The sequence below is a fragment of the Catharus ustulatus genome, chromosome 25 (assembly GCF_009819885.2).
Source record: "Catharus ustulatus isolate bCatUst1 chromosome 25, bCatUst1.pri.v2, whole genome shotgun sequence".
Taxonomy (NCBI): Eukaryota; Metazoa; Chordata; class Aves; order Passeriformes; family Turdidae; genus Catharus; species Catharus ustulatus.
Genome location: NC_046245.1, coordinates 5,732,816 through 5,757,232, shown reverse-complemented (window position 1 = coordinate 5,757,232; position 24,417 = coordinate 5,732,816). Strand labels below are relative to the sequence as shown.

Below are 24,417 nucleotides of genomic sequence, written 5' to 3'. Positions count from 1 at the left end.
GTGTCCAAGGCCAGGCTGGAAGGTGTCCCTGCCCATGGCAGAGGGTGGAACAAGTTAAGCCTTATGGTTTCTTTATACACAAACCATTCTCTGATTCCATGATTCTATGATAGATGTCCACTCCTGGCTCATTTCCCTGTCTGCAGTTTACCTGAAGCTTCTCTGTGGTTCATCAGGAGTCAGCTTAAACACCAATGCTTGAACACCTGGGACTCATCTTTCTATGGCACTGACATGTCTGTTGTATGGAAGAACTCTTGGTTGTAATTTCTATTGAGTCTTCACCAGGAATACACAGTGTGCCCTGGGTGCTCGTGGGTGAGTTAAGGTTCATGACATTTCATGGATTATGTTTTGACAAAGGTCAATGGAAACATATTGGAACTTACTTTGTGACTTTATGAGGCAGGAGTGTGGATGTGAGCTGTGATTATTATTTCCTCAGTGCTCACAGGACACACACTGAGGGCAGCTAAGGCAGCATGTGCCTCTTCCTGAAAGCTCTTACAGCCTGAGGTGGGAAGTGAGTGTGTTTGAGAGGGGTATGAAGTTGGAGTCAAGTTTGAGTGTTTATCAGAGTCTCTTCTGAGGGACCTCTGCTTATTGAAAGGTGGGTTCTACACTCACTGCAGTGTGGGGAGAAAAAGGTGGAAACAGTCTGCAGAGATATGTGACCACCAGTGGCCCTGCTGGATTGCCACGGTCGATGCAGAGAAGTCTGGAGGTGACTGCAGTACCTGGTGGGCATAGCCAGGCAGGTACAGCCACTGCCAAGCTGCTGGACAAGCACAGCTCCAGACACCCACCTGTGCTGTGACCTCTTCATTGGCAGCACAAGGGGGAATTCTGGAGGTGCTGGGGCGTGGCAAGGGAGTCCCTCACCATCACCCCCTTCCAAGTGCTGCCAACTACCAGCTCAATGGATGGGAAAATTGGAAAAGTGAAGTCTCAAGAGAGAACTTGACATCATGGACATGCTGGCCCAGCGCAAGGTGACCTGCTCTCTGCACATTCTAGGAAAGGATTTCAAAAGAGAGGAAGCTGCTGCTTTTTACACATTATGAGCACATATGAGGCATCTGATGCAGCTGGGGCAGTTTCTCTGTCTTGTATCTACATAAACCATCCTTGGAGGAGATGTTAATTCATGCAGACACCTATTTTTCTGTATTATTTTCCAGTTCTTGACTGAAGTTTGCTGAACTTTTAGCTGTTAGCTTGGTAAACCACACAACACTCTTGTCTTCCTGGGAGATGAACCCTGGGATCCTTCACAACATTGACACTTACAAGCATGAGATACATGGATATTGCCTTCACATAAACTTCACAGCAACTCATTGCTGAAAAAACAGCAAGAAATGAAAAACAAATGCAGCAAGGATTTGTTGTGGCACTGCTTAAGTGAACTGCTCCTTGAGGATGATACATTCAACAGCTTGTGTGTGGTCATTAAATCTTCCTCTCAAAAATGCCATTGAGACCATTGTACTGGGGTAACCACATTGCATTTCATGGTTTTTTACTGCTAAGCAGAAAAGACTCTAATCTGACCAGCTGAGTTCCTGCTACTGACAGGAAAAAATCCATGTCTATGATGTACCCACTAGCCATTCCTCCTTTCTGACTTGCTCCCAGAACAGTGGTTGCAATTTCAAATCCCTCCGGCTCTGGAGTGTAGAGAAATTCCTCCCTGCTTACAGGGTAAGCTGCTCCTGGCATTTGTATTTTTGGGCAAGATGATCTCCTCCGATAGATTTCCCTGAGGGCTACACAAATGTGTGCTGGGGCTGTGGGGAGCAGAGATGCTCAGCTCTACTTTGGTACCCCTGCTCTGATGAGATGTGTCAGCTTGGGGGGCTGATTTTGCTGGATAAAAGTGAGAGGTGGGGACAGGGACATTTTACTTTTGCCTTCCAAATGTAGAAAAAGCACATCTCACCCAGCCTTATTCACACAAAACTTGAAAGCAGTTATAGGGTCTTTCTATAGCCAGAAGAGAAAGCCAGATTGCTCCAGAGAGTGTTTCATTCCCCAGAGAGGGCTTTGAGATAACAGAGATGATTCACCCTCTACAGATGCTGATCATTTTCCACTGCTGCTGGGGTGAGGTAATATCTAGACAGCCACGGTCAGAGGAGACAAATCCACCTGGTCTGCCTGAGGGAGACGTGGGCACAGCAGAAACTTATGCAGGGTGAAGGAAGATTGTTGTGTAGTGAGGCCATGGTGGTGACTCAGAACTTGATCTCCTTCCTGGCAGTATTTTAGGATCCTCCACGAGGGAAGGATCCAGCAGCCCAGTCACAGCAGAGGCACAAAGGACACCAGTCCCCAGGGCCCAGGCACTCAACATCCCAACTACAAACCCAGGCTTCTCTGTAGCTGTGCCAAGCACCAGCGTGGCTGGTCCCCCTGTTACCTGTGGGCTGCAGGGAAGCTGCTTCTTGGGTCCTAGCAGGAACACAGTGACCAAGATACAGGTTTTGCCCCAGTAAAAGGCAGTGATGCATGTTCTGCCAAGTGGATTTACTGATGGCTTTTGGGAATATATTGTTACTCTTCATTGCAGCAAAAATGGTTCTCAGAGGTACTGGGGATCACACTCGAAACAGCAGGGGGACATGAGCTGAATGGCAAAGAAAGATGCTGGAATAGGAAATGGGGTCCAGCCATGCACCTTGTTTCCCAGTCAGGGATACTCTTGAACCCAGACCTGGGATTTGGATCAGGCCCATATATAAACCAGAGAGGAACGAGTCCAAAGTTGGAATGTTGAACTGCATTTGTATTCCAATGCACCTTTTTCTCCTCAGATCTGGTCTGATCTTACTAAGCTATTGTTGCAAGTCTTGGTGACAAACACAGGTCTCCAGTGGCAGCTCAGACTGGGTGGAAAGAGGAGTTAGGGCATGGCAGGCTGGATGACAGCACATGGTACACAGGGCCAGAAAAATCCTATCTGTTCAAAGTCTGTGCCAAAAAACAGTAACTCCTCTGAATTTGCTTTATTATTGATGAACCAAGCTATGAGAAGTGGCCTCAGGAGAAGACATCAGTCCCACCTGAATCAAAATCGTATCATCTCCTCCTTGTCTGTGCACTGGATCAACAGCACAAGCCACAGGGGCCACTGTGCCATTTTCAGGTGACTCCCAGACTGTGCAAGCCATACCTGGGAGGAAGGACATGGCAGTGCAGCCAGGGCAGCTCCTGCTTCCATACAGTTACAAGGAACACTAGCAGCAGCCAAACTTCAGCAGACTCACCACATAATGGCTACATCTGCCTGCAGTGTTCACTTGAATGTGGTAAATGTTTGCTCTTGGACTGTCCCAGACTATCTCCTTTGTAGAAATACTGTTAAAGCCTGAAGTGCCAAAATGGAAATCAGACTTCTGAAAACAGGAGTGGGGACAAAACTCCACTGACTCGGTTGTGCTGCTGTCCAGAGCTGGCTGCTGGGAAGAGAGGCCTCAAGGAAAAGGGGATTTCAGAGATGGGACAGGAAGGTTTTGAGCAGCCTGTGTCCTCTCAAGTGGAAGGACAGCACGCTGTGACACACATCCTGGGCTCCTTTTCCTGCTGCAGGAATGCTTTCTGCTACAGACCTGTCCATAAGAGGAAATCCAAGGTGCTCAGCAGCAGCAATCACCAGGGAAACACCTGCAGCCACTTTGCTTCAGTCCATCTTCATCTACCCCATCAGAGCTACCTCACTGCTCTTCTGTGGCCTCCTTTTCCTTGTGCTCCAGAAAGACTCTGTAGCCAGTAAATCAGAGCTGAGGTGGTCTTGCCACAAGACAGCTCCTATGCCAACAGCCTGTAAGTCACTGCTCTGTTGTATTGACTTTATAGGTATCTGGTTCTGATAGCTTTTATCCTCTAAACAACCAGTGGGAACAACACCTTCCCAAAACCTCACAGCATCACGTGTGAGTTACAGAGAAGAATATTGCTGTGAACAGCAAACTGTCAAATCTCAAACAGATCAAAGAAGTGAAATGAGGAATGAACTGACTGAGCTCTTCAGGCCGTGTTGATTCCAAAGAAACTTTTTTTCTCCTTCTGCCATAGGAATTTATATGCTTGTGAGAATCTGATCTGGTGGGAAGAGCCTTCCTCCTTTGTCTACATCAAAGTCCACATGTTCTCAAATTGCTATAAGTCATTTTTTGGATTTTAATCTCTATCCATTTGTATGAAAATAATTACCTGCCTTAAGGGACAGGGTATGAAACAGTGTTTATTGCATTTCCACAGGAGTCCAAATGGTGGCAAACTGATGGGATGGAGAAAGTGGATTGTTTTAGTTAGAGGTACAATTAACCTGTATGCAGGGAGTTACGTGTCAGGCTGATTGAGCCCTTGATTATGGGTCAAGTACAGCTGGAGTGAAATCAGACTATAATGGGAAATTACACCGTTAGCAAACAGGAAAATGATTTCAGTATTTTTAAGAACAGGGTCTATGGCACAGTTTCTCCTCCAGATTGCATCCCCTCAGATTGTGAAGGCCAGATGAGCAGAGGAAAGCACTGCTGTCATACAAGGGTCAGAAATGAGAAGGTGCCATTGGTGAGGATGGTGCTGATGGGACCAGAGTGTTCCTCAGGGAGACTGTGGCTGATTTCAGCTGGGAACAGCAGGTTTGTGGCAGAGTGGCAGGAGAATTCTGCAAATATTCCAGAGGGATGCAAGACTGTGATGGAGAAAGGGGAACTAAAATGAGAGCAAGGACAGGATGGCAGGGCTACCTCTGCGCTGGGGGCATTAGCCACAAGGTAGCAGAGTGTGGTTGGCTGTAGGGGACTGACACATGCTGGTACAGAGAGAAGCAGTTACTTTCCTGCACACAGGAGGAGTTGCCAAGAGACAGAAGATGGATGGGGACACAGCCACAGTTTGTTTTCCTGGATGCCATCAAGCCCAACAGCAAGAGAGTCAGTCCTTGTGAGACACCTCCGTGATAGCAGAGGCTTGTACCCAAGTATTTGCCAGCAGAATGGAGCATTATGCCAGGAACACAAGAGAAAACCCAAAGTGCAGCATGGAAAGGGGACAAGAGGAGCCTGATCTTATGGTGCAGGATCCTGAGGCTTTAACTCTTCTGCTTGGCACTAAATCCTCCCTTCCCCCACCAGGCTGATATAGACAACACTCACCTTGAAGAGCCAGACACATGCTGAGCACCTTCCCAAAATGCTGATCTGCAAGAAACTCCTCAAAAAAGCTTTCCATAGGCATTTGAAAAAGAAAAACCAGGAGTTTCTCTTGATCTCTTAATCCACCAGGTTTCTTTTCTCTCTGCTTTCTCTACCTCGACAAGCTTGGTAATTATAATTTATAGCACCTGCTCACTTTGAAATACCTTGGACTCTTTCTGCCTGGCAGAGGAACAGACACAGTGCCCATCTGCTTTAGGTAAGTGCTCACAAACCACAAAGTCGTTAATTAGACTGACACACGACTCTTCCAGAATGCACACGGTATGTTGTTAGTGCACCTAGAAACCACCGGCAGGCAGAGCCTCTGCCAGGGGATCACAACTGGATCCGAGCATTACGTAAGGCCTTGGCATCCCTCGCAGGGCTCAGAGCATTGCCATCAGGTGTGCGTGTTCTTTCTAATCCTCCCACCAGCCTTCCCAACATGCTGCCCAGATAAATCAAGCCTGCTGGGAAGCAGCTCCCTCATTCTTGGTAGGAGGCTCAGTCTCCAGGACTTGGACTTTTCCTTTGAAATCCAAATTCATCTTTGTATTAATCTAGATAAACCTGCCAAGGTCTTCTTCATGACAGCTGGGGCTCCAGACAGTGATGCCTCCACATCCTGTAGCTGACAGGGAGCAGGGCAGGTCTGGTTCTGGTCTGGGCATGGCTGCAGCTTTGGAGGACCTGGTGAGGGGTTTTTGTAACCACAGGGGCATCTGATGTGGATGGGGCTATCTGTGTGGGTTTGATGTTTGCACCCATGGGCAGAGTAAACCATGGACACCTCTGGCTAGGGAAAGCTAAACCCTTTGAGGAGGGATGGTGCAGACCACAGGAGGTCCCTGGTCACCAGTGGTTGATGATACCCAGTGATCCAAGCTGGAGCAGCCAAGCTTTGGGTCAGCATGTGGGGTGATGGGCAATGGGCATCCTAGAGCTACAAATGCCCTTTGGCACAGAGTTATGTAGATGAATGAAAACCTCCTCCTGGCTGGCCAGTATTCACAGCACCTGTGTGAGAGTTTGTAGGAGGAAGCCCTTTTACTGTGTTTGAAATGTTATCTGCCAGAACTCAGGACTGCATTGTCCTTGGTTAGGAAAGATACAGGGTGGATCACACAGGGCAATGGGAATATCCAAGAGAAAGGATCCAAAGGGGAGCACTGCCTCTCCCATCTCACTGAAACTTGCCTGAACCATTTTTTCTGGCTTGCTGTGTGTCCAGTAAAGGATCTCCGGTAACTTGGGCTCTCAAGGAGCCAGTGTGCCTCATCTGAAGTAGTTAAAATTAGTGTTCTCCCAGTGCTGGTTCCACAGCATATTTTTTGTGGGGGACACCACACCTGCCATGAAAAATTCTGTACACATGAAGTTCATGGGTTAGCAGCTTTGGGAAAGCTCCTTACCTGAAGACAGGTCCTCATCAGAAGGCAAGAAGAGGAGACCCATGGAAGCAGTGCAGTGCAAGCGTGGTCTTTGTGACACCTGCTTTTCTCCTTTTTTAGCTGGTCCTTTAGAGACAGATGTGAGCAGGACCCAGGTACAGCGAGCAAACTGGAGCCCTGTGTTCATGTGCCACAAAGGCAGAGGGTGAAAGGCATGGGGGGGTGCATGTGCAATGCAAAAGGGCCCCAGGCTTTCCTGGCACTCTGAAGTGGTGAGTTCAGCTCTGACTGTGCCCCTGACTCTGATCATTGTGGACAGGGCACTCCTACTTCAACATGCATCAGCACCTGATAAAAAGGAGGAATGGCTTTCCTCCTGCCCTCTGAGTGACAGCATTTATTGAAGCGTCTTCCTGCCTGGGCTTCCCTCTCCTCAAGCATGTTTGTAAAGCTGATCAGGGACTCTCAAGCTCCCTGTCTCAGTGCATCCTGCAGAGCCTGAGGAGTGCCTGCTGCCTGCACTGCCCAGCACTCTCAGGCAGAAAGCAGAGGGACCTCAGTACAGCTCTGGATATCCCAGGCTCCTGCCTGGGAGCCAAGCTTGGACCCCAGCAGTGCTGCAAAGGGACCCTGCAGTTCAATCCCAAGTGCCACCAAAGCTTGGGTGATGTGTTCTATCTCATCCTCTCCAAATGCCCAGAAGCCAAGACAGCTGCCACATTTGGAGACAACTGGAGTTCATTTACAGTTTTTTGCTACATTTCAAATCTAACTTTGTGCTGTGCAGGCAGTGAATGCCAGCCTCTCTCTATTCCACAGTGGCTAGAACATCCCTTTCTGTCTCGTTTCCCTGGTCACCTCATCTCTTGAACTGATTGGCAAGTTTTTTCTGCTAGAACATAGCTGAAAGCAATTGTTCTCAGTCTTCACTTAGTTTTGCTGCTTCTGTTGTAATCCTGAGAAAAGACTTGTGCATTGTGAAGTCTGCCTTTCCTCTCCTGGGTCAGTTTGTCCCTAAGGGATACACACTTTCCCTTCAAATCCTGCCTGAATCCCAGAACGACAAACAGGGACACCAAATGTAAACACCTGAAAGAGCAAGAAAATAATCAACACACAATCCTTTTCTGTCTGGTACTGGTTCCACCCTACTCCTGTTGGCTCCCATTTTCACCCCCTTCCCAGCTGTCCTGCTTGCTTAGGATGTGTTGCCAGCATGCAAACAGAGAGTTAATATTTCACCAAGTGCCATACAAGTCTGGCAACTCATGGACTCTCATGATGTGCCATAAAGCCACTTCCCCTTCTGAATGGAAAAAAGAGTTTCTGAGCAGCACAAATACACTGGGACTCAGATGGCCTGACTGGTAATTCTTCAAAACCATGCTGTGGGTGACCTATAGGTGTTCCAGGCTGGTAAAATTTTTGGCAGTGGATACACAGGAGTCTCATAAACTTGTGGAAAATGACTCAGATATTTGAAAAAGAGGGGAAAGAATCACTCTAATGCAGACCTGAATGGAGTCTCTTGGTCTGAGGTGAGTAGCCATACTTGCAGAAGCCATGGCAGCACCAGAAGAAACCAAGCAGAGCATCTCAGCCCTGTATTCCCCTTCAGACACTGAGCTGTCCATGCTGTGCCATCCTGTTGGGTGGAGAGCATCTCTGAACTTGAGTGAGAAGGAGAACTGCAGGACTCTGCCAGCACAGGATGAGCCCCAGGACACTCTCCAGGTCATGCTTGTCCCAGTGTAGGCCCAGCAGTGGTACCACCTTGTAACCACTGTGTGTGCTCAGAACTGTTCCCATGCATCCCGAGCAGGGCTGTGTCACCAGACCTGGTTCTTGGGACTTCACCCAGCCCAAGGGTCTCTGCTGTGCAGCTTCTGTGGGAAGAGGAGGAAGTTGCTCTCTACAGCTGCCTGAAAGGAGGTTATAGTGAGGTGGGGGTCAGGCTATTTTCCATGTCTCAAGTGATAGGACAAGAGGAAATGGCCCTAAGACACTCCAGGGAAGATTCAGATTAGACATTAGAAATTATTTTTTCTTTGAAAGAGTGGTCAGACATTGGGATAAGTTGCCCAGGGAGGTGGTGGAGTCATTGTCTCTGGAGGTGTTCAAGAGGTGTCTGGATGTGGCACTCAGGGATGTGGTGTAGGGGTCAACATGGAAGTGCTGGATTAGGTGACCTTGAAGGTCTCTTCCAACCCTGATGATTCTGTGATGATATGGAAGTGCAAATAATCACCTTTGTCTGCATGTGGCCTCTACACTTTAAAGAAGTCAGGCTCAAGACACAAAAAGAGTCTGGTGTGGTTCCTAATGTGAGGCAGAGCTGGCTTGTGAGAACAGCCATCCTGTGGAATACACATCCTGGAGAGCAGCTCCCTGCTGTCCTCTCTGTGCTGAGGGCAGGTTTCACTGCAGACTGGGGGTCATCTGTGCTCAGGATCCTTCTGAGAAGCAATTTTTGCCTTCCTTTAACCATCTCTGACAGGGAAGAGTTCTCCATTGCATGGAACACTTCTGAAACTTTTGCCTCCAGAAGAGACTACCCCCAGCTGGCTGTAGAGCTCAGCTTCAGGGGCACACATGGAAAAATGACAGCTGGGGATGTGACTGATCTCCTACAGCTTTAGCCTGAGCTCTAGTAAGCACAGACAGACCGGGATGAGTGGGGTGGGTTCACTGATGTGAGACCTACAAAAGTGACTCATGTTTTGCTCCTTTTTGTTACAGAAATCTTCTCCTGGAGCTCCTGGAGCTCTTTGTCTCACTGGCACAGGTTGCCCAGAGAAGCTGTGGCTGCCCTGTCCCTGGAAGTGTTCAAGGCCAGGCTGGACAGGACCTGGAGCAATGGTGCCTGGTGCAAAGTGCCCATGGCAGGGGCTGGAATGAGATGCCCTTTTTAAGGTCCCAACAGATCTGCTACAGGGGATTGTGCTGTTCCCAATACACATCTCTCTGTTTTTTTATACACTCTGCCAGTACTCAAATGGGCCTCCCAGAAAGGATGTTAATCAGTCATGTGTAAATCTGACAGGACAAGAGGAAATGGCCTCAGACTGTGCCAGAGGAGGTTCAGGTTGGACATCAAGAATTTCTTCACTGAGAGGGTTGTTAGGCACTGAAAGGGGCTGCCCAGAGAGGTGGCATAGGACAGGCTGAGGGGGAAAGGGGTGATCCTGGGGCAGTGACCTTCCATGTCATGGCACCCTTGAAAGAGAAGTCACCTAATCTCAAAATCCCTGGAGTGGGAGTTGGGAGGTCTTGACTCTGGCACTGGTGGTGATGTCAACACAATTGAATAATAACCACAACCATGTGCCAATGATGTTTCAACAACCAAAGTTTCAAATCTCTCCTGGCAGAAAGAACATTCATATCCTGCACAACTAACACTCCCATTGCAAATTAATATTTAAATTAATATTTACAGAAACTCCTACTGGGTACTGGGAGGGCCACACATGGAGAACTGTGCCCAGTTTTGGGGTGCCCAGTGTAAGAAGGATGAAGAGGAATGAGACAGGTCCAGTGGAGGGCTGGTGGCTGAGTCAGGGTCCCAGGGCATTTGCCTCATGAGTAGAGGTGGAAGGAGCAGAGTTGGTTTCACTTAGCACAGAAGGGGCTGAGAGGAGAACTACCAGAGAACCACAACCAAAGATGATGGAGCCAAGCCCTTCAGGGTGGTTCCAGGTGATCAAACAAAGAGTAATGGCCACAAATTCCCTTCCAGGAGTTTTAGGTTGGACTTGAGAAAAAGCTTCTTCCCCAGGAAGAGCAGCCCCAGGCTACCAGTGCGAGGGGAATCTCTGTGCTTGGGTAGAAAAAGCTGCAACTGCCCCCCTGAGTATTTGGGATAGTCCTGCTCCAAGCAGCAGACTCCCAGAAACTGCTCCCAGATAACATTTCTATGATAAAAGGACTGTGTAAGACTAGGACTGAAGTTAAGCATTAAGGGATAAAGTTAGATTTTCAATGGTTCAGCCCGACTCAGAACGCTCTTACAAGCTTCAGCTGTGCTCCCTGCACCAAGCACACCTTCCCTAAATTCACTGGCACTCCCAAGATCTGGTCTCAACTGTGCCCATACTCAGCAAAACAGTAAAATTCCAGTCGTGTGATTTTGAGGGAACACAGGAGCACAGACCTGCTGTGGATATAGCTCCTTTAAAGGAAAAGCACAATCACAGCCACAGCTTCTTCCCATTCTGAATTGCTAAAAGCCTTTAAAGCAGTTCTACCCTGACACAATTATCCTCCATTTGGGTAAAACAGCCCAGCTTGCACTTTGACAGCCACAGTGTCCTTCTGTGCTCACTGGCAGGTCCCTTCCCACTGTGGTCCACAGTGCAGAGGATAGAGACTCTTTGGGTGGACATTTTCCAATGTTCCTTGAAATATGCATTGGCTCTGGTGGCCTTTTCATCACAATGCACACATGGGGAGCTGTAATTTCAACATCCTCTACTAAGACAGTGTTTCTTCCTTGAAAACTGCCCTCCCCTCCCTTCCACTCTAAGTGACAGTCATCTTTGCATAAATTGGAAAAGAAAAGGAAGAAGGAACAGAACATCCTTGACAAAGGAGCTAATGACTCAAATGCTGGGAAGCCTGGGGTCCCCAAGGGACTGAGCAGCTTGCAGCATTGATTTTTAATGACTTACAGAGATTGGAGATTTGGAAGATCTCTCAGTGCCTCTGCAGGGATGCGGCTCAGCTGATTGTTCTGCAACATCCTATAATTAGAAAAAAGAAAACTTTGTTAAAAACCCAACAACAACAGCCTGACACGAAATGGAGGATGTTGCTGCTTGTTTCTGAAGGTGTTCTGGGCTCTTGCTGGAAAGCTGGAGTGGCTGGAAAGCACCATGCTGGCAGCCAGGGCTCTAAGCAAGCTTAAGGTGGGCAGCAGGTGAGCTGCAGCCCAGTCTGGCCCAGGATGTGCAGCAGAAGGGCCAAGGGTGAGTTTGGTGCTGCAGAGGGGGTGCACTGGGAGGATGTCACCCCAAGGGGCCTCTGCCCTGCAAACATGAATCTGTTACCCCAGAGTGACACCAGTGCTCTGAGCCAGGCTGTCCCACACTGATCCTGGAGTCAGGCATGCTTTACCCGTGTGTGGCAGTGGTTCCCTCCAGAGGGGATGGAAACCAGCCCCTGGGCAGCTTTCCTATCCCACTGTGGAGCAGCTGCTGGCACAGTGGGTGAGGAGCTGCTCTCAGCTCTTTGCTCAGGACCTTGCAGCCTTGGCACTGCTGGCAGCAGGAACTGGAACTGCTGTGGAAAAAACCAAATCAGACTCCAGAGAGAGCAGGTGCCTGGGGCTGTTGGGCTGAACAGGCAGGACCCAGGAGGACCCCTCAGAGATGGAAGGGAGTGTAGGGCATGGAGAAGGGCTGTGGACCTGGAGATAGCTACACAAGTGAAGGGAAAGGAGGAGACGAAGGTGACAGTGCACCCAGGAGTGGGTGTCTGAACAGCTCTAGGGATGGAGACTGATTGAGAACCACACTCCAAGGGGTGTTTCAGACCTGGTCAGACACAATCCTCTTTCACTGACCTACTGGAGCACCACACATCTGACTTTACTGGTGTCAGCATCTCAGCATCTCTGCAAATGCTGTTTTTGACTCTGGACATATCTTGAACCTTGTTCCTTCCAGAAGTGGGACATCACTCATACATGCTTCCCTGGATAACAGACACATCCCAGCAAGGTAGCTGGGCCAGGGGAAGTGCCTAAAAAAGGAAAGTTTTACATATCTGAGGTTACTTTTTACAAAACCTTCTAAGAATGATTTGAGATGGCATGAGAAAGAAAATGGTACTTAGGGTCCTATCATAATTTACTACCAGTATAAGAGAAGCAGGGCATGGCCTTAGTGGTGAGGGGCAGTCCAAAGAGCACGGACATCCAGGTGGGCAACTGTCCCACAAGGACCAGCACAACCTCTGGGGCTCCTGGTCCTGCACATGGATTTGTTTCTGCAGCCAAGGTGTGCTGGGGAGATAAAACCCTGGGTCCTGAAGCCCAGTGAAGTGGAATAATAATTCTTGTCTGTAAAAAATCAAGACAATGAAGAGCAGAACACAGAGAGGTACAGAGTGGGGCTTCTGAAAGTGCTTTCAGGGTTTTGGTGGGGCAAACATTGAATCTCAGTGGCTCTCTGAAATCTGAGCCTGGTGTTTAGTGTTGATCATTGGAAGTATCTGAAGTCAGTACTAAAGCAAAGCCCATTGTCACACTTCTGCTGGGTCCTGCTGCCTAGCATTTATTACAAGTCCCTTCTCCAACCAGTAAAACAGACTGAGAGACTTTCCAGACCACCATCAGCATGGACTGGTTCCAAAATGAGGCCATGTTGGTGCAGACAAACAATATTTAAGGAAGATGCTTCAGAGACCTCGAAAACCACTGGAGTGGTGGACAATGCTGTTTTTCACAGCAGCAGGGCAGCTAGAGAAGTTTTCAGACGTTGGGACTGGGACAAGAACCAGTGCTTCTTCACATTGCACATAATGAATCCTGTAACTCATCATCAGAGCATGACACAGAGAAGCCAAAACCCAATTCTAAACAGAGTTTGATAATATTTTAGGGACAGGGCCATCCTGGTATTAAACAAGAAATTCTTCATTCAGCCTCAAGCTCAGGAAAGCTCCAGGTTTTCTTACAGGGAGCTCAGGTTTTAGCAGAAGATATAATGTATTTTTCCCTGGATGTCCCAGGATGGCTTCTCTTATAGTCTGGTATCAAGGACACCCCCCATCAGCCCCTACTCACTGCAGTCAATCCTTACACATCACATTAAACCACCCTCACATATTACTTCATTTTGTTTTTCATAAACAACATACAACATTATTTTGGGAAAAGCTCACAAAATTGCACCACAACCTGGGGGATGATGCCAGGGAAAGCCCTGCACACTTGTGGGGTCACACCTCCTCTCTGTGGCACCTGGTTCCTGGGGCTGCTCCATACTGTGGTGCCTGGGCAGTGCTATAACAGGAGGATGGCAAAAGGGTTCAGAGCACAGCAGGGCATCTGAAAAGCTGGGGCAGGGCTACTGGGCCCCTCTCTGTCTAAGTTGTGGCATTTTGCCCTTTGGAGAGCTGCTGTTGTATAAGAAGGGGTGTCTTAGGGTTGCAATTCGGGATGTGACCAAAAGTATGGATTCTATCACCATCTGTTAAACCAGGTGGGGCAGTGATCTTCATCTTTTCCACACCCATATCCCTCCAGGAGATATCACCTGTTCATGGCCCCTGAGTCCCACTGCATGACTGATAAAATTCCATCATCCCATTGGGAGATGCTCCACCCAGGGGGAGGAGCCAAGCATTTCCTACCCAGATAAAAGCTGAGATTTTGGAACATCAGAGCAGCCTTTTCCACTGGATTCCAGAGGAAAACCAGACCCTTCTACATCATCACTGGACCTTCAGAAGAAAACAGCACCTTCTACAGGAGCACTGCTTCAAGTGAACCACATCTGTCACTGCAGGAGGATGCAGCCACCATTGAATGGGACTGCCACCAAAACCCTGACTGACAGGGTGTCAGGTTGGATTCTGACTCTGTCAGTGTTTTGGGGATGGCTTTTTTTTTTTTTTTTTTGTAATACTCTAGTTCTATTTTAATTTTTCCAAGTAAAGAACTGTTATTAATATTCCCATATCTTTGTCTGAGAGCCATTTTCCATTTCAAAAGAGGCTCTTGCCTTCCTTAGCAGACACCTGTCTTTTAAACCAAGACAAGGGGGAGGCCTGGGGTCCCAGGCCATCTCCAAGGATGCAGATATCCTTATATCCTTGGACACATTCTGCTTCAAGAGGTCACTGCACCATTTATGTCAACAGCATTGAAAAGATGGAACAACTCAGCAAACCACTCATCTGTCATCTCCTGACTTCATGGTTCTAAAAGCCTGGGGCAGACACTCCCTGCATTCATGCTCCCCCAGGACAGGAAGCTGCTTTCCAGGGTGTGAGCAGGGATGGTGCTGCAGGGATCTGTGTGGAGCCCAGGCCTGCTGCAGGGTGACTGAGACACAGATGGTCTGTGGGGAGGACCTCAGTCCACAAGATAACAGCAACCCTGAGACCCCAGATCACACTGGCCTCAGCCTGTGTCTGTCAGCATCTGTCTATTCCTGCCTCTCCATCAGCACCCACCTTCAAACAAAATCCCAGGATTTCATTCACTTTCCTACAGCAAGGTGCTGCTTCACAGCAGCTTGGAGACAACCTTAGAGCTCAAATTCTTGTGCCCGTGGAACGATCCTGCTCTAGCTGATGTGACTTCTCAGTGGCTGAGTCTAATTTTCTTAGGATTTATTCAGGGTGGTGAGGCCCTGGCACCGGGTGCCCAGAGCATCTGTGGCTGCCCCTGGATCCCTGGCAGTGTCCAAGGCCAGGTTTGGGGCTTAGAGCAACCTGGGACAGTGGAAGGTGTCCCTGCCCATGGCAGGGGGTAGAACGAGATGGGCCTTAAGCTCACATCAAATACAAACCATTTTGTGATTCTGTGACCTTGCTGGTTGATGAGCCAACTTCTGGACAAGCTGAGGACACTGATGAACATGACAAGCAAAGACTGTTCAGACCAGCAAGGATTCAAACTCAAGTGTGGATGGAGCACTGTCACCTTGCTTGGCACTGTTCAGGTGATACCAGGGCTTGCAGATGCTGGCAGACATGGACACACCACCTGCTACCCACAGCAGTCTGACTGGAACCAGAATAAATCACAGCTTCTCAGAGGTTGGGTTTCATTTTCAGAAGTAGGAGGATTGGTTTTTGGCAGAGACCACGCCTGAACGACCAGAAAAATGTTGGGATCAGGTCCCATCACACCAGGATCCTTGCACAAGAGAGTCTCAGCAGACACACAGCCCTCAGAGGTACAGGCCTGTGCATGATAAAATGTCCCCATCTTGGGAGGCTGAAGTGACTCAGCCAGCACAAAGGGCTGTTACTGCTGGAGGCAACTGTGCCTGGAGCACATGAATGGGGATTAAAGGCATTCCAACCTCTGCACGTTCCTCTTCCCTCCCAATGGGAGCGTCTCTTGGATGTGCCACACCGTTCCCTTTGTCTCAAAGCCATTCTGTTCTGCACAGGCTCAGGGCTGGCCAAGACGTAAGGTCTGTCTAGGGATTTCTGAAGTATCCCAAGCCACCTCCAAACCTGCCATCCTGGGGCAATGTGACTTTTTTGGTGATGTTTTTGGATGTGTGTTCACACACCAGGCGAGTCCGCACCTGTCCTGGGCCACAGCAGATTCTGTGGTCACTGTCCGGAGGAGGAGGGACTGGTGAAGTGGCCATTGGGTAGGGCCCATCCAGGGGATGTGGCATGTGCTCAACAAGGCCACTCTTGTCAGGCTCTGTCCAACCCTCCTGTTGATGAGGATGAACCATGGGCAGTGCAGGGCATTGCTGGGCATTGCTGGGCAGTGCAGGGCCTTGCTGGGCAGTGCAGAGCAATGCTGGGCATTGCTGGGCAGTGCTGGGCAGTGCAGAGCAGTGCTGGGCATTGCTGGGCAGTGCTGGGCAGTGCAGGGCAGTGCAGGGCATTGCTGGGCAGTGCAGGGCAGTGCAGGGCAGTGCAGGGCAGTGCAGGGCAGAGCTGGGCAGTGCTGGGCAGTGCAGAGCTGGGCAGTGCAGGGCAGAGCTGGGCAGTGTGTGGTGGGAGAGGGTTCGGGCAGTGCTGGGCAGTGCAGGGCATTGCTGGGCATTGCTGGGCAGTGCAGGGCAGTGCAGGGCAGAGCTGGGCAGAGCTGGGCAGTGTGTGGTGGGAGAGGGTTCGGGCGGTGCTGGGCAGTGCAGGGCAGTGCTGGGCAGAGCTGGGCAGTGCAGGGCATTGCTGGGCAGTGCAGGGCAGTGCAGGGCAGTGCAGGGCATTGCTGGGCAGTGCTGGGCAGTGCAGGGCAGAGCTGGGCAGTGTGTGGTGGGAGAGGGTTCAGGCAGTACTGGGCAGTGCTGGGCAGTACTGGGCAGTGCAGGGCAGTGCAGGGCAGTGCAGGGCATTGCTGGGCAGTGCTGGGCAGTGCAGGGCAGAGCTGGGCAGTGTGTGGTGGGAGAGGGTTCAGGCAGTACTGGGCAGTACTGGGCAGTGCTGGGCAGTACTGGGCAGTGCTGGGCAGTGCAGGGCTGCGCTGGGCATTGCTGGGCTATGCTCACACCCTGGGCAGAGTTGGGCTGTGCTGGGCTTGTGCAGGGCAGTGCTGAGCAGTGCTCACACCCTGGGCAGTGCTGGCCTGTGCACACCCAGGCTGTGCAGGCAGCTTGGGCAGCACAGGGTCTGCACACTCACACAGGCTGGTTGGGGCTTGCTGAGGAATGGAGTGGCAGGGTGGGCCTGCTGTGGGTGCAGGGTCTGCAGCCAAGAGGATGCACCCAGGCATTTTGCCCTCCACATTTTGGGGTGAGGTTGTGGTTACACTTGGAGTCTTTCCCTGTGGAGTTTGGTGTGGGATTCCTTCTTGGCTAGTAAGCAGTGCTGCTGCTGCAGCATGTTCAGCCAGGAGTCAGAGCGGGGGCAATGCTGGCTGTGCAGGGCAGCGTTTGGTGGAGAACTCCTGTGCAAGGGTAGGATGCCTGGGAAGCTGTGGCAGCACAAGTCAGCCCCATGGCTAGCTGGGATGGAAGCTTCCTAACTCATGGAGCTCTGGCCAGGACACTTGGAGGTGAGAGGCATCCAGGCAGCTCATGAGGAGGTCTGGAAGGATGGAAAGGTTTCCAGATACTCTCATTAAGCAGCATGTTCTGCCACCCTGGAAAGCCCCAAGGCTGGGAGAACATAGACCAAAGAGTTAATTTTGCAAGGGAAGGAGCTTGCAGAGGGGTCAAAACAGCCTGTGGAGTGGCTTGCAATGATCCTGGCAATGGAGCTTGCACTGAGCCTGCGTGTAGAGGATGTGGCTGCACTGTGCTGCAGAGCAGCCCCCTGGGAGAGGGGCACTCCCAAAGTCTCTGCTAAGGGATAGACCTGCCAGTGGAGAAAACCTCTGAGCACCAGCTACTGCTGCTGAGCATCCCCCCTTGTCAGTCGTGTCTGAAGGGGGCTGAGGAGGCCACATCTCACCTTGCCCTGGCTGCCTCCAGGCTCCATGAAGATCTCAGCATATCCCAGCGTTATCTGTGGCACAATGTTTCGTTATAGTGGGGCAGCTTGGCTCTTCCCCTGCTCTCTTCCAAGTCTCCACACACCTGCTTCCCTGGGTGTACCCCTGCATGGTTTCTGCACAGGCCTATCTTCATGGCCGCTTTCCAGGTGGTTTTTGCAGAGAAGCAGCCAGAGGAGGCAGAGCCAAGAATCTGGTCCAGGTTCCAGTACCTCTGGGATTCACTCCGAGGGCAGGGAGAGGACCATCTGCACAGGCGGGTTTGTGGAGGAATTCCCAGGGTGTTTCCCATCCTTTTTTAAACATAAACTAATTCTCTGGAAAGACTGGGAAAGCACCAGGCCTCTTGACAGCCCAAGAAGCATGTGAGAGTTTACTTGTGGACCTGCACATGATTGCAATTAGCCCTAGGGCTCTAGTACACTAAAATTACACTAGGAAAATTGTTTCCATCCTCAGATATCAGCCTGTCTCCTCAGGGGACACCCCTGTCACCAGAGGTAAGATCTTTGACCCAGCTGTGAGTCAGCTCCTGAATATCCCCAGGTTTCAGCTGGTCATGTTTGGGGCAGCCCTTCCCAATTAGAGCCACACCTGTCACCTGTCAAACCTCAGCCAACCTGTGACACAGCATCCGTATCTACAAACACAATGTCCTCAATATCCCTGTTGCCATCTACTCCAAAACCTGCTATTCCTTTGTCTTCATCTGTGGAAAAAATGTATTTCCTTACTTATTGCAGCAGCGACCTGTCCTGTTTGTGTCCATCCTCATTCCTCTCTCCTCCAGGTTAAGCGACCTCTGTTGACTCATTGCTCATCACCAGCCTGCTGATCCTTCTCACTGGGCTGGACCCAGGGTTTTATCTCCCCAGCACAGCCTGGCTGCAGAAACAAGTCCATGTGCAGGACCAGGAGCCCCAGAGGTTGTGGGACAGTTGCCACCTGGTTGAGGTTTCCCATCCCAGTGGGCTGCAGAGAACACCCATGGGATCCATCACTGGGGCTTTCATGCCCCTGGCACAGCATGGAAGGAGAAGCACAGTCCATGATTATGGACTGCCAGGGCACATTCACACCAGACACACACCCTGTGTTCCTGTGTGACCCACAGTGCAGCACTAACTGTTCAACCAGAAACTACAACTTGCAATCATGAAGAAGAAGGAAGAAAACAGAAAGAAACAACATCCAAAATCCTCCATCTTGTCCCATACATATTACTATATTCTAAAAACCCCCATTTAAAAACCCTTTACCATGTGAAGGTTTCTATTCTAACTACACACCTGTGACTCTAACTCCATCACTCAAATTTGGAAGCCTCCTTCAAGGCCTCAGGTCAAAAGCAGTGCTATCCTGGGGGTCAGTGTCAGAAAGCACAGAAAGTTTAAAACTCCCAGGTTTCTGGGATCCAACACTGTGTGGGTGACACTCATCTCAGAGGGTCTCAGGCACTGTGACTCCACGGGAACAGGCTCTGGGTGCAGCAGAGAGGCAGCTCCTGGTGCTCCCTGCTCCTGACCTGTGACCATGGGCAGCAGGAGGGGAGAAGATCCCCAGGCAGGGGAAGAGGGAAATTACAGTAGCAGGGTGGTGTGAGTGGGGTAAAACAGAGGAGCTGAGCCACAGGCATCTGTGATTGTCAGAGTGCCAGAGCCTTGGAGTGCCCCTTGTGCTGCCCAGGGCCCATCTGTGCACAGGAGCAGGGGAGCTACATCAATCCCACTCTTCTACCACCCCTGCAATTTCTATTCTAAGTTCCCCACAGGTGAGGATTTGGCATTTCCTCATCCTTCTGCCTGTTGTCATCTGGCTGCTCTGCTGCTGCTAGATGTCCAGCAGGGCAGGTCCCAGGCGGGACAGTGTGGCCAAAGCTTGCCCAGCATCACGAGGAGCAAAAGCATCACAGCTGGTGTCTCAGTGCAGGTGGGTCCCAGCCCAGCAGCAGCCCTTCACTGGCCAACACCCATAGGGAAGTTCAGGGTAAAGCCTGAAGGGTGATTTGCCCTCTCTGAGTCCTCTTCTGTCTTTATTTTCAACAGAGTCCCAATAGTTAAGTATAAACTCAATGCTTTGCCTCTGCCTAAAGTGAGGAAACAGGACTTTCCTCCATGCTCCTGTCTTTCAATACCTGACATCCCAGCATCTCTCTGGTGTTTCCTGTCTCATGGTGTATTCAGATTCACCTCTCCAGATACCCTCTCTTGAGGGGAATATCTTTGTGTTTTTGGTGGAGATTAAAGTGCAAAGAAAAGGGCATGACTGCAGGAATGGTTACACTGGCCCTAAGGGAGCAAGGATTTGGTCTGGAAGGGGAGCAATGCAGTGAGTACCTCATTTCCCTTGAAATGCTGTCCTCTCCCAGTGCAGTTGCACAGCAGCCCACAGGACATGGGCGTAACTGGGGCCAGTCTGGTGCTCCCCAGTTCCCTGCACACTTCTGTGTCCTGCACAAGGCACACCAGTTTACACCCATGCACAGCTGGTTGCACCCTTATCTCTGTAGTACCCACAGTGTCCAAAAGAACAGCATCCTATAAATCACTGCACTTCCCCAGCAGCCTCAAATTCCTCTCAGTCTTTTAGGCTGAAATTTCTATTCTCAGTCTCAGAGTTGCAGGACACAGGGAGATCTTGGTGGAGCGAGCTCAGCAATGAGTTTTGGCCCTCAGCAGGCTTGGATAGGGTACAGAGAAGTGCAGCAAAGGGAAGAGGGAACTAAGCTGTGGCTTGGGAAGAGGGTGAGGGGTTCTGGTCACTCCCAGGGCACAAGGAGCAGGGTGATCCAGCCCCATGTCTCTCTCCAGGCTCTGCTCACCACTCCTGGCTGCAACCAGACTCTGAGGGAATACACTTGTTCCCTCTGATTCCGGGAGAGATGGAGCAGATCCTGCTGAGAAGTTGCAGAGCCACCAGCCCCAACCAGGTCACTGCAGTGATCTGTGGGAACTTAATCACAACCTGAAGGAAATACATGGTGGCCTTCACCTGCCTTCTTCAGTACCTTGTGGTTCTCCTCAGTCTTTTCTTAGTAGAGAAATGAATGAGAGTCCCCACCCTTGCCAAGAGCCCTTCCAGTGTGATTAAGCTCAGTGCTCCAAAGATCTGTCCTGGCAGCATTTCTAGATCTGTTCCAGCAATTCCTAGGGACCAGTCTCCTCACTCTTACAGTGACAGAGGAATAGGTGGGGGTCAATGACTGGTTTTCCTGGAGGGTGCAGGGATCAGCCACTGCACTGCCCCAAAGACCTCACTCCAGTGGAGTCCACAGAAACACTGCAGAAAGGAATCATAGCATTTCCTATAGTGAGAGCACATGGCAGCACAGCATACCACTGCAGACAGGCCAGAAAAACCATCAGGGTCTTTGGAAAGTGAAATGCTCCCAGTGACCAATGGGGTCTGGTAACATCCCTGCTTTTGGGAAGCAGGAATTTTATTAAATAAGAGGTTCATGGCAGGGCCTGGATGGACCAGTCACTGTGAGCATCCCTGACCTTGTGGGAAAGGTTTGGGGTCAGGGTAAGTGCCAGAGAAAACAGGATCACTAAGATTGGACAAGCCTTCTGATATCATTGAGTCCCATCATTAACCTAACACTGCCAGCTCCACCATTAAACCACATCCCTAAGCAGGCACATAGTTTAGTTTCAGGTAGGGCTGCAGCCAGAGGGACATAACAGCCCACATGGCACCCTGTGCCACTGGGCACAGCCTGGCTGAGAGCAAAGCAGCTCATCCTGCAGCCTGAGGACACCAGCTCTGGCTCCCACCAGGCAGCCTGGAGCACGCTTCCCTATACAACCGTTTCCCAGATGGAAATGCCCTGATCCCTCAAGCTTCTCCTTGCCCTGGGGTCACTGGTGAGTGAGCGTGTCCTGGGGCAGGAGGGCAGAGCACACCCTCTCCTTCCTGCTGAGCTGTGGGCTCTGGAAGGGAGGCATCGCTCTGGTAACGCTGCATTCGTCCTTACCTGGGCCTGACACAAATAGAATTTATCAAAAGCGCCTTTAAAAGCTCCCGCGTCCCCAGAGCAGAAGGCTCCTCTTGTTGAAATCGGGTGGGAGAGCTGCGGTTTTTCTTCAGTTCCTTTGATTTGTTGCCTAATGCAGGGGATGGATAAATCTCTAAGCCCTGAGATTTAGGGCAGGATTCATACTTTACATCTTCAGAAGACGTAGTAAACAGCCTTACACTCTCTAATCCTGGGAGCAGGTTCGTACCTGCTCTCTCTGCATAAACTGGACCAGCTACAACAATTTCACATTGTGGCTGAGTTCAAAACATCCCCTTGGGGATGAAATGTTTATTGCAGAAGATTTTTAAGATGGTTCCTTAGGGAGAAAGGGACTCCCACCTCAACATCCTGCACAGACCCTGAGGACTGTCACATGGATACAAAAAGCAGAGTGACTCCATCAGCAGTGAGACCATGGCCCATAGGAAGGTGTGAGTTTAGGGGCCGCAGTAGAATCATCTCAGATGTGTGTGGCTGCCAAAGTTCCCAGAGGAGCTTTATCCCTTAGGCCTTCCCCACTGGACAGCAGGGGTGGATGGCCTGCCTGCAGTGACCTTTATCAAGCAGAGGATTAGCAGATCAGGCATGGCCTGATGGCTGCAGTGTCCTGGTCCCGCTGCCTCCATCACCCCTGGGGGCAGGCTGGGATCCCTGAAGTCAGACTGTCCAAGGATCCCGCCTTTCCCAGGTCACTCCAGAGCCTTGCAGAGGTCTCCTGGGCCATGAAGAGGTTTGTGGTGAGGACAGCTGAGCTGAACAGAGCACAGCCCTTTCCCCAGCACCTGCCAGCACGCAGTACCTTGCTCCGACCCAGCCCCGACATGGCAGCAGAGCAGATGGGGCCAATCTGGGGTCTGGACTCCACAACAGGGGGACACCACTTTAGGGGGGGTTGGTGAGTTTTTTACAAAATGTGAACCTCTGCAGATTCTCCAGGGGCACATGTGCCCTGGAGGGACCTTCTCACAGTCTGTGGGGTGGGGCACAGCTCCCCAGCCATCACAGGGCATGTTTGCCAGTGTGGGTTTAACATCTGACCCCACACCTCCTTGTAGCTTTGCATCCCCTCAGGATGGATGCACGTCCCTGCTCATGGCCAGGGGCTGGGGAGAGGCAGGGACAGGGATTGCTCTGCAGAGAGGAGCAAGTTACTTACAGGATCTTCAGGCTGTAGAGGCCAGAGAAAGCTTCCCCTGGGATCCTGGAGATGTGGTTTCCAGAGAGGCGTCTGCAGTGAAAAGAAGAGCCAGTCATGTGTCAACATCCTTGTGATGACAGTCCCTTGTCTGCAGAGGCTTAACAACTCATGCATCCTGCCACTGTCCCCTGAGAGAAGGCTGCAGCACCTGCAAGCTGAGCCACAGTCCTGATCTTGGGCAGCCTCTGCACATCATCCTCTCACCCAGCCTGAGGAACAGGCAAAGAAAATCACAACTCCTGCCAGACCTGAATCCAGCATTTTCAGCATCCAGAGACAGCTCATGGCTTAAAGCCATTTCCTGGATAGACACAGAAGTCCCCAGTGCACAGAAATTACAGCATAGGTAGTGACAGACCCTGCTCTATGCCAGGCCTTGGCAGAGAGAGTGGAGCAGGGCAGAGCTTTTTCTGCTCATGTGTGGCCCTGGGAGGACTGTCCCTAAATCCTGGCTGATGAATGAGGGCCAAGAGATGGGAGAGGAAGGCAAAGCAAAGAGCAGCATCACAACGGAAAATGTGACATACCTGGGACACAGAACAAAGAGCAGGGGAGAACATTCAGAACTTACTGAAAGAATTTATTGAAGGAAACCCATGGGATTTGCCATTCTACAGCATCACCTGATCTTAGAACTCAAATTTTAACAAGGCCCAGAGCAGGCTAGGGAATTGAAAGGTATTTGTGTTTTTCACTGACATTAGAAACTGCATCACTGTAACCATCAGGACTATGGTGAGGGCATGTGGTGGAGCCAGGAGTGAAGCCCAGGACTCCTGAATCTAGGCTTGACCTAGAGAAGAGGTGACTTTTATCTTTCTCCTCCTGTTTCACCCATGAGGACAAACATGGATGAAATTGCCCAGAAATCATAAAGACAGGTTCAATAACCTGATAAAGACCCTAAATTACTGCTAAATTTGTGAAGAAACTTGTCTACTTGACTTGAAGTGGAAAGTTGCATCTCCAAAACAGAGAGAGTGAACATAATTTGTGACCAGGCTCACCTTCACTCTCACAGAAAGTCTAAACCAGGGCCAAGAGGTTGGGCATAGACGCTGGCAAAGGTATTCATTAAACTTTGACAAGGTTTGTTTCTTTTCAGGCATTTTGTCCAGGAAGCAGACAGGTGTGGAGGTGTGCAATGCAATCCTGGCTGGAACCAGGGCTCTGCAAAGGTCACCAAGGGGACCAAGGTGCTGGGCTCACCTGTGGCAGGGCAGGAGTGTGTGGGTGCCCCAGAGCTCTCCCTCTCTGTCTCTCCCCTGGAATCTGGAGAAAATTGCTCCCATAATTAGGCCTCTGACAGCATAAACAGCACAGGGTCGTCTCTTTAATGTGTGTGAGCAGGTTGTAACCTGCCTCTTGCAGCACATGATCTGCCTGGCAGCCTGGGCTATTTGTCACTTGGGGGCTGTGATTTGGGGTAATTGCTCCTTTTGATTGCTGATTTCCACATGGGAGGG

The 24,417-nt window shown here is 50.5% G+C and overlaps 1 protein-coding gene across 1 annotated transcript in view; it reads right to left on the bottom strand.

Annotated features, from left to right (window-relative positions):
• The window catches only part of LGR6 (leucine rich repeat containing G protein-coupled receptor 6), a 143,044-nt gene that overhangs the window by 56,599 nt on the left and 62,028 nt on the right, over positions 1-24,417 (bottom strand). Inside the window, exons 3-4 of the mRNA XM_033079937.1 lie at positions 22,910-22,981; positions 11,269-11,340 (exon numbers count right to left, since the gene is read on the bottom strand). Of these exons, the coding sequence (XP_032935828.1) occupies positions 11,269-11,340; positions 22,910-22,981 (144 nt within the window). The remainder of the gene's footprint in view (positions 1-11,268; positions 11,341-22,909; positions 22,982-24,417) is intronic.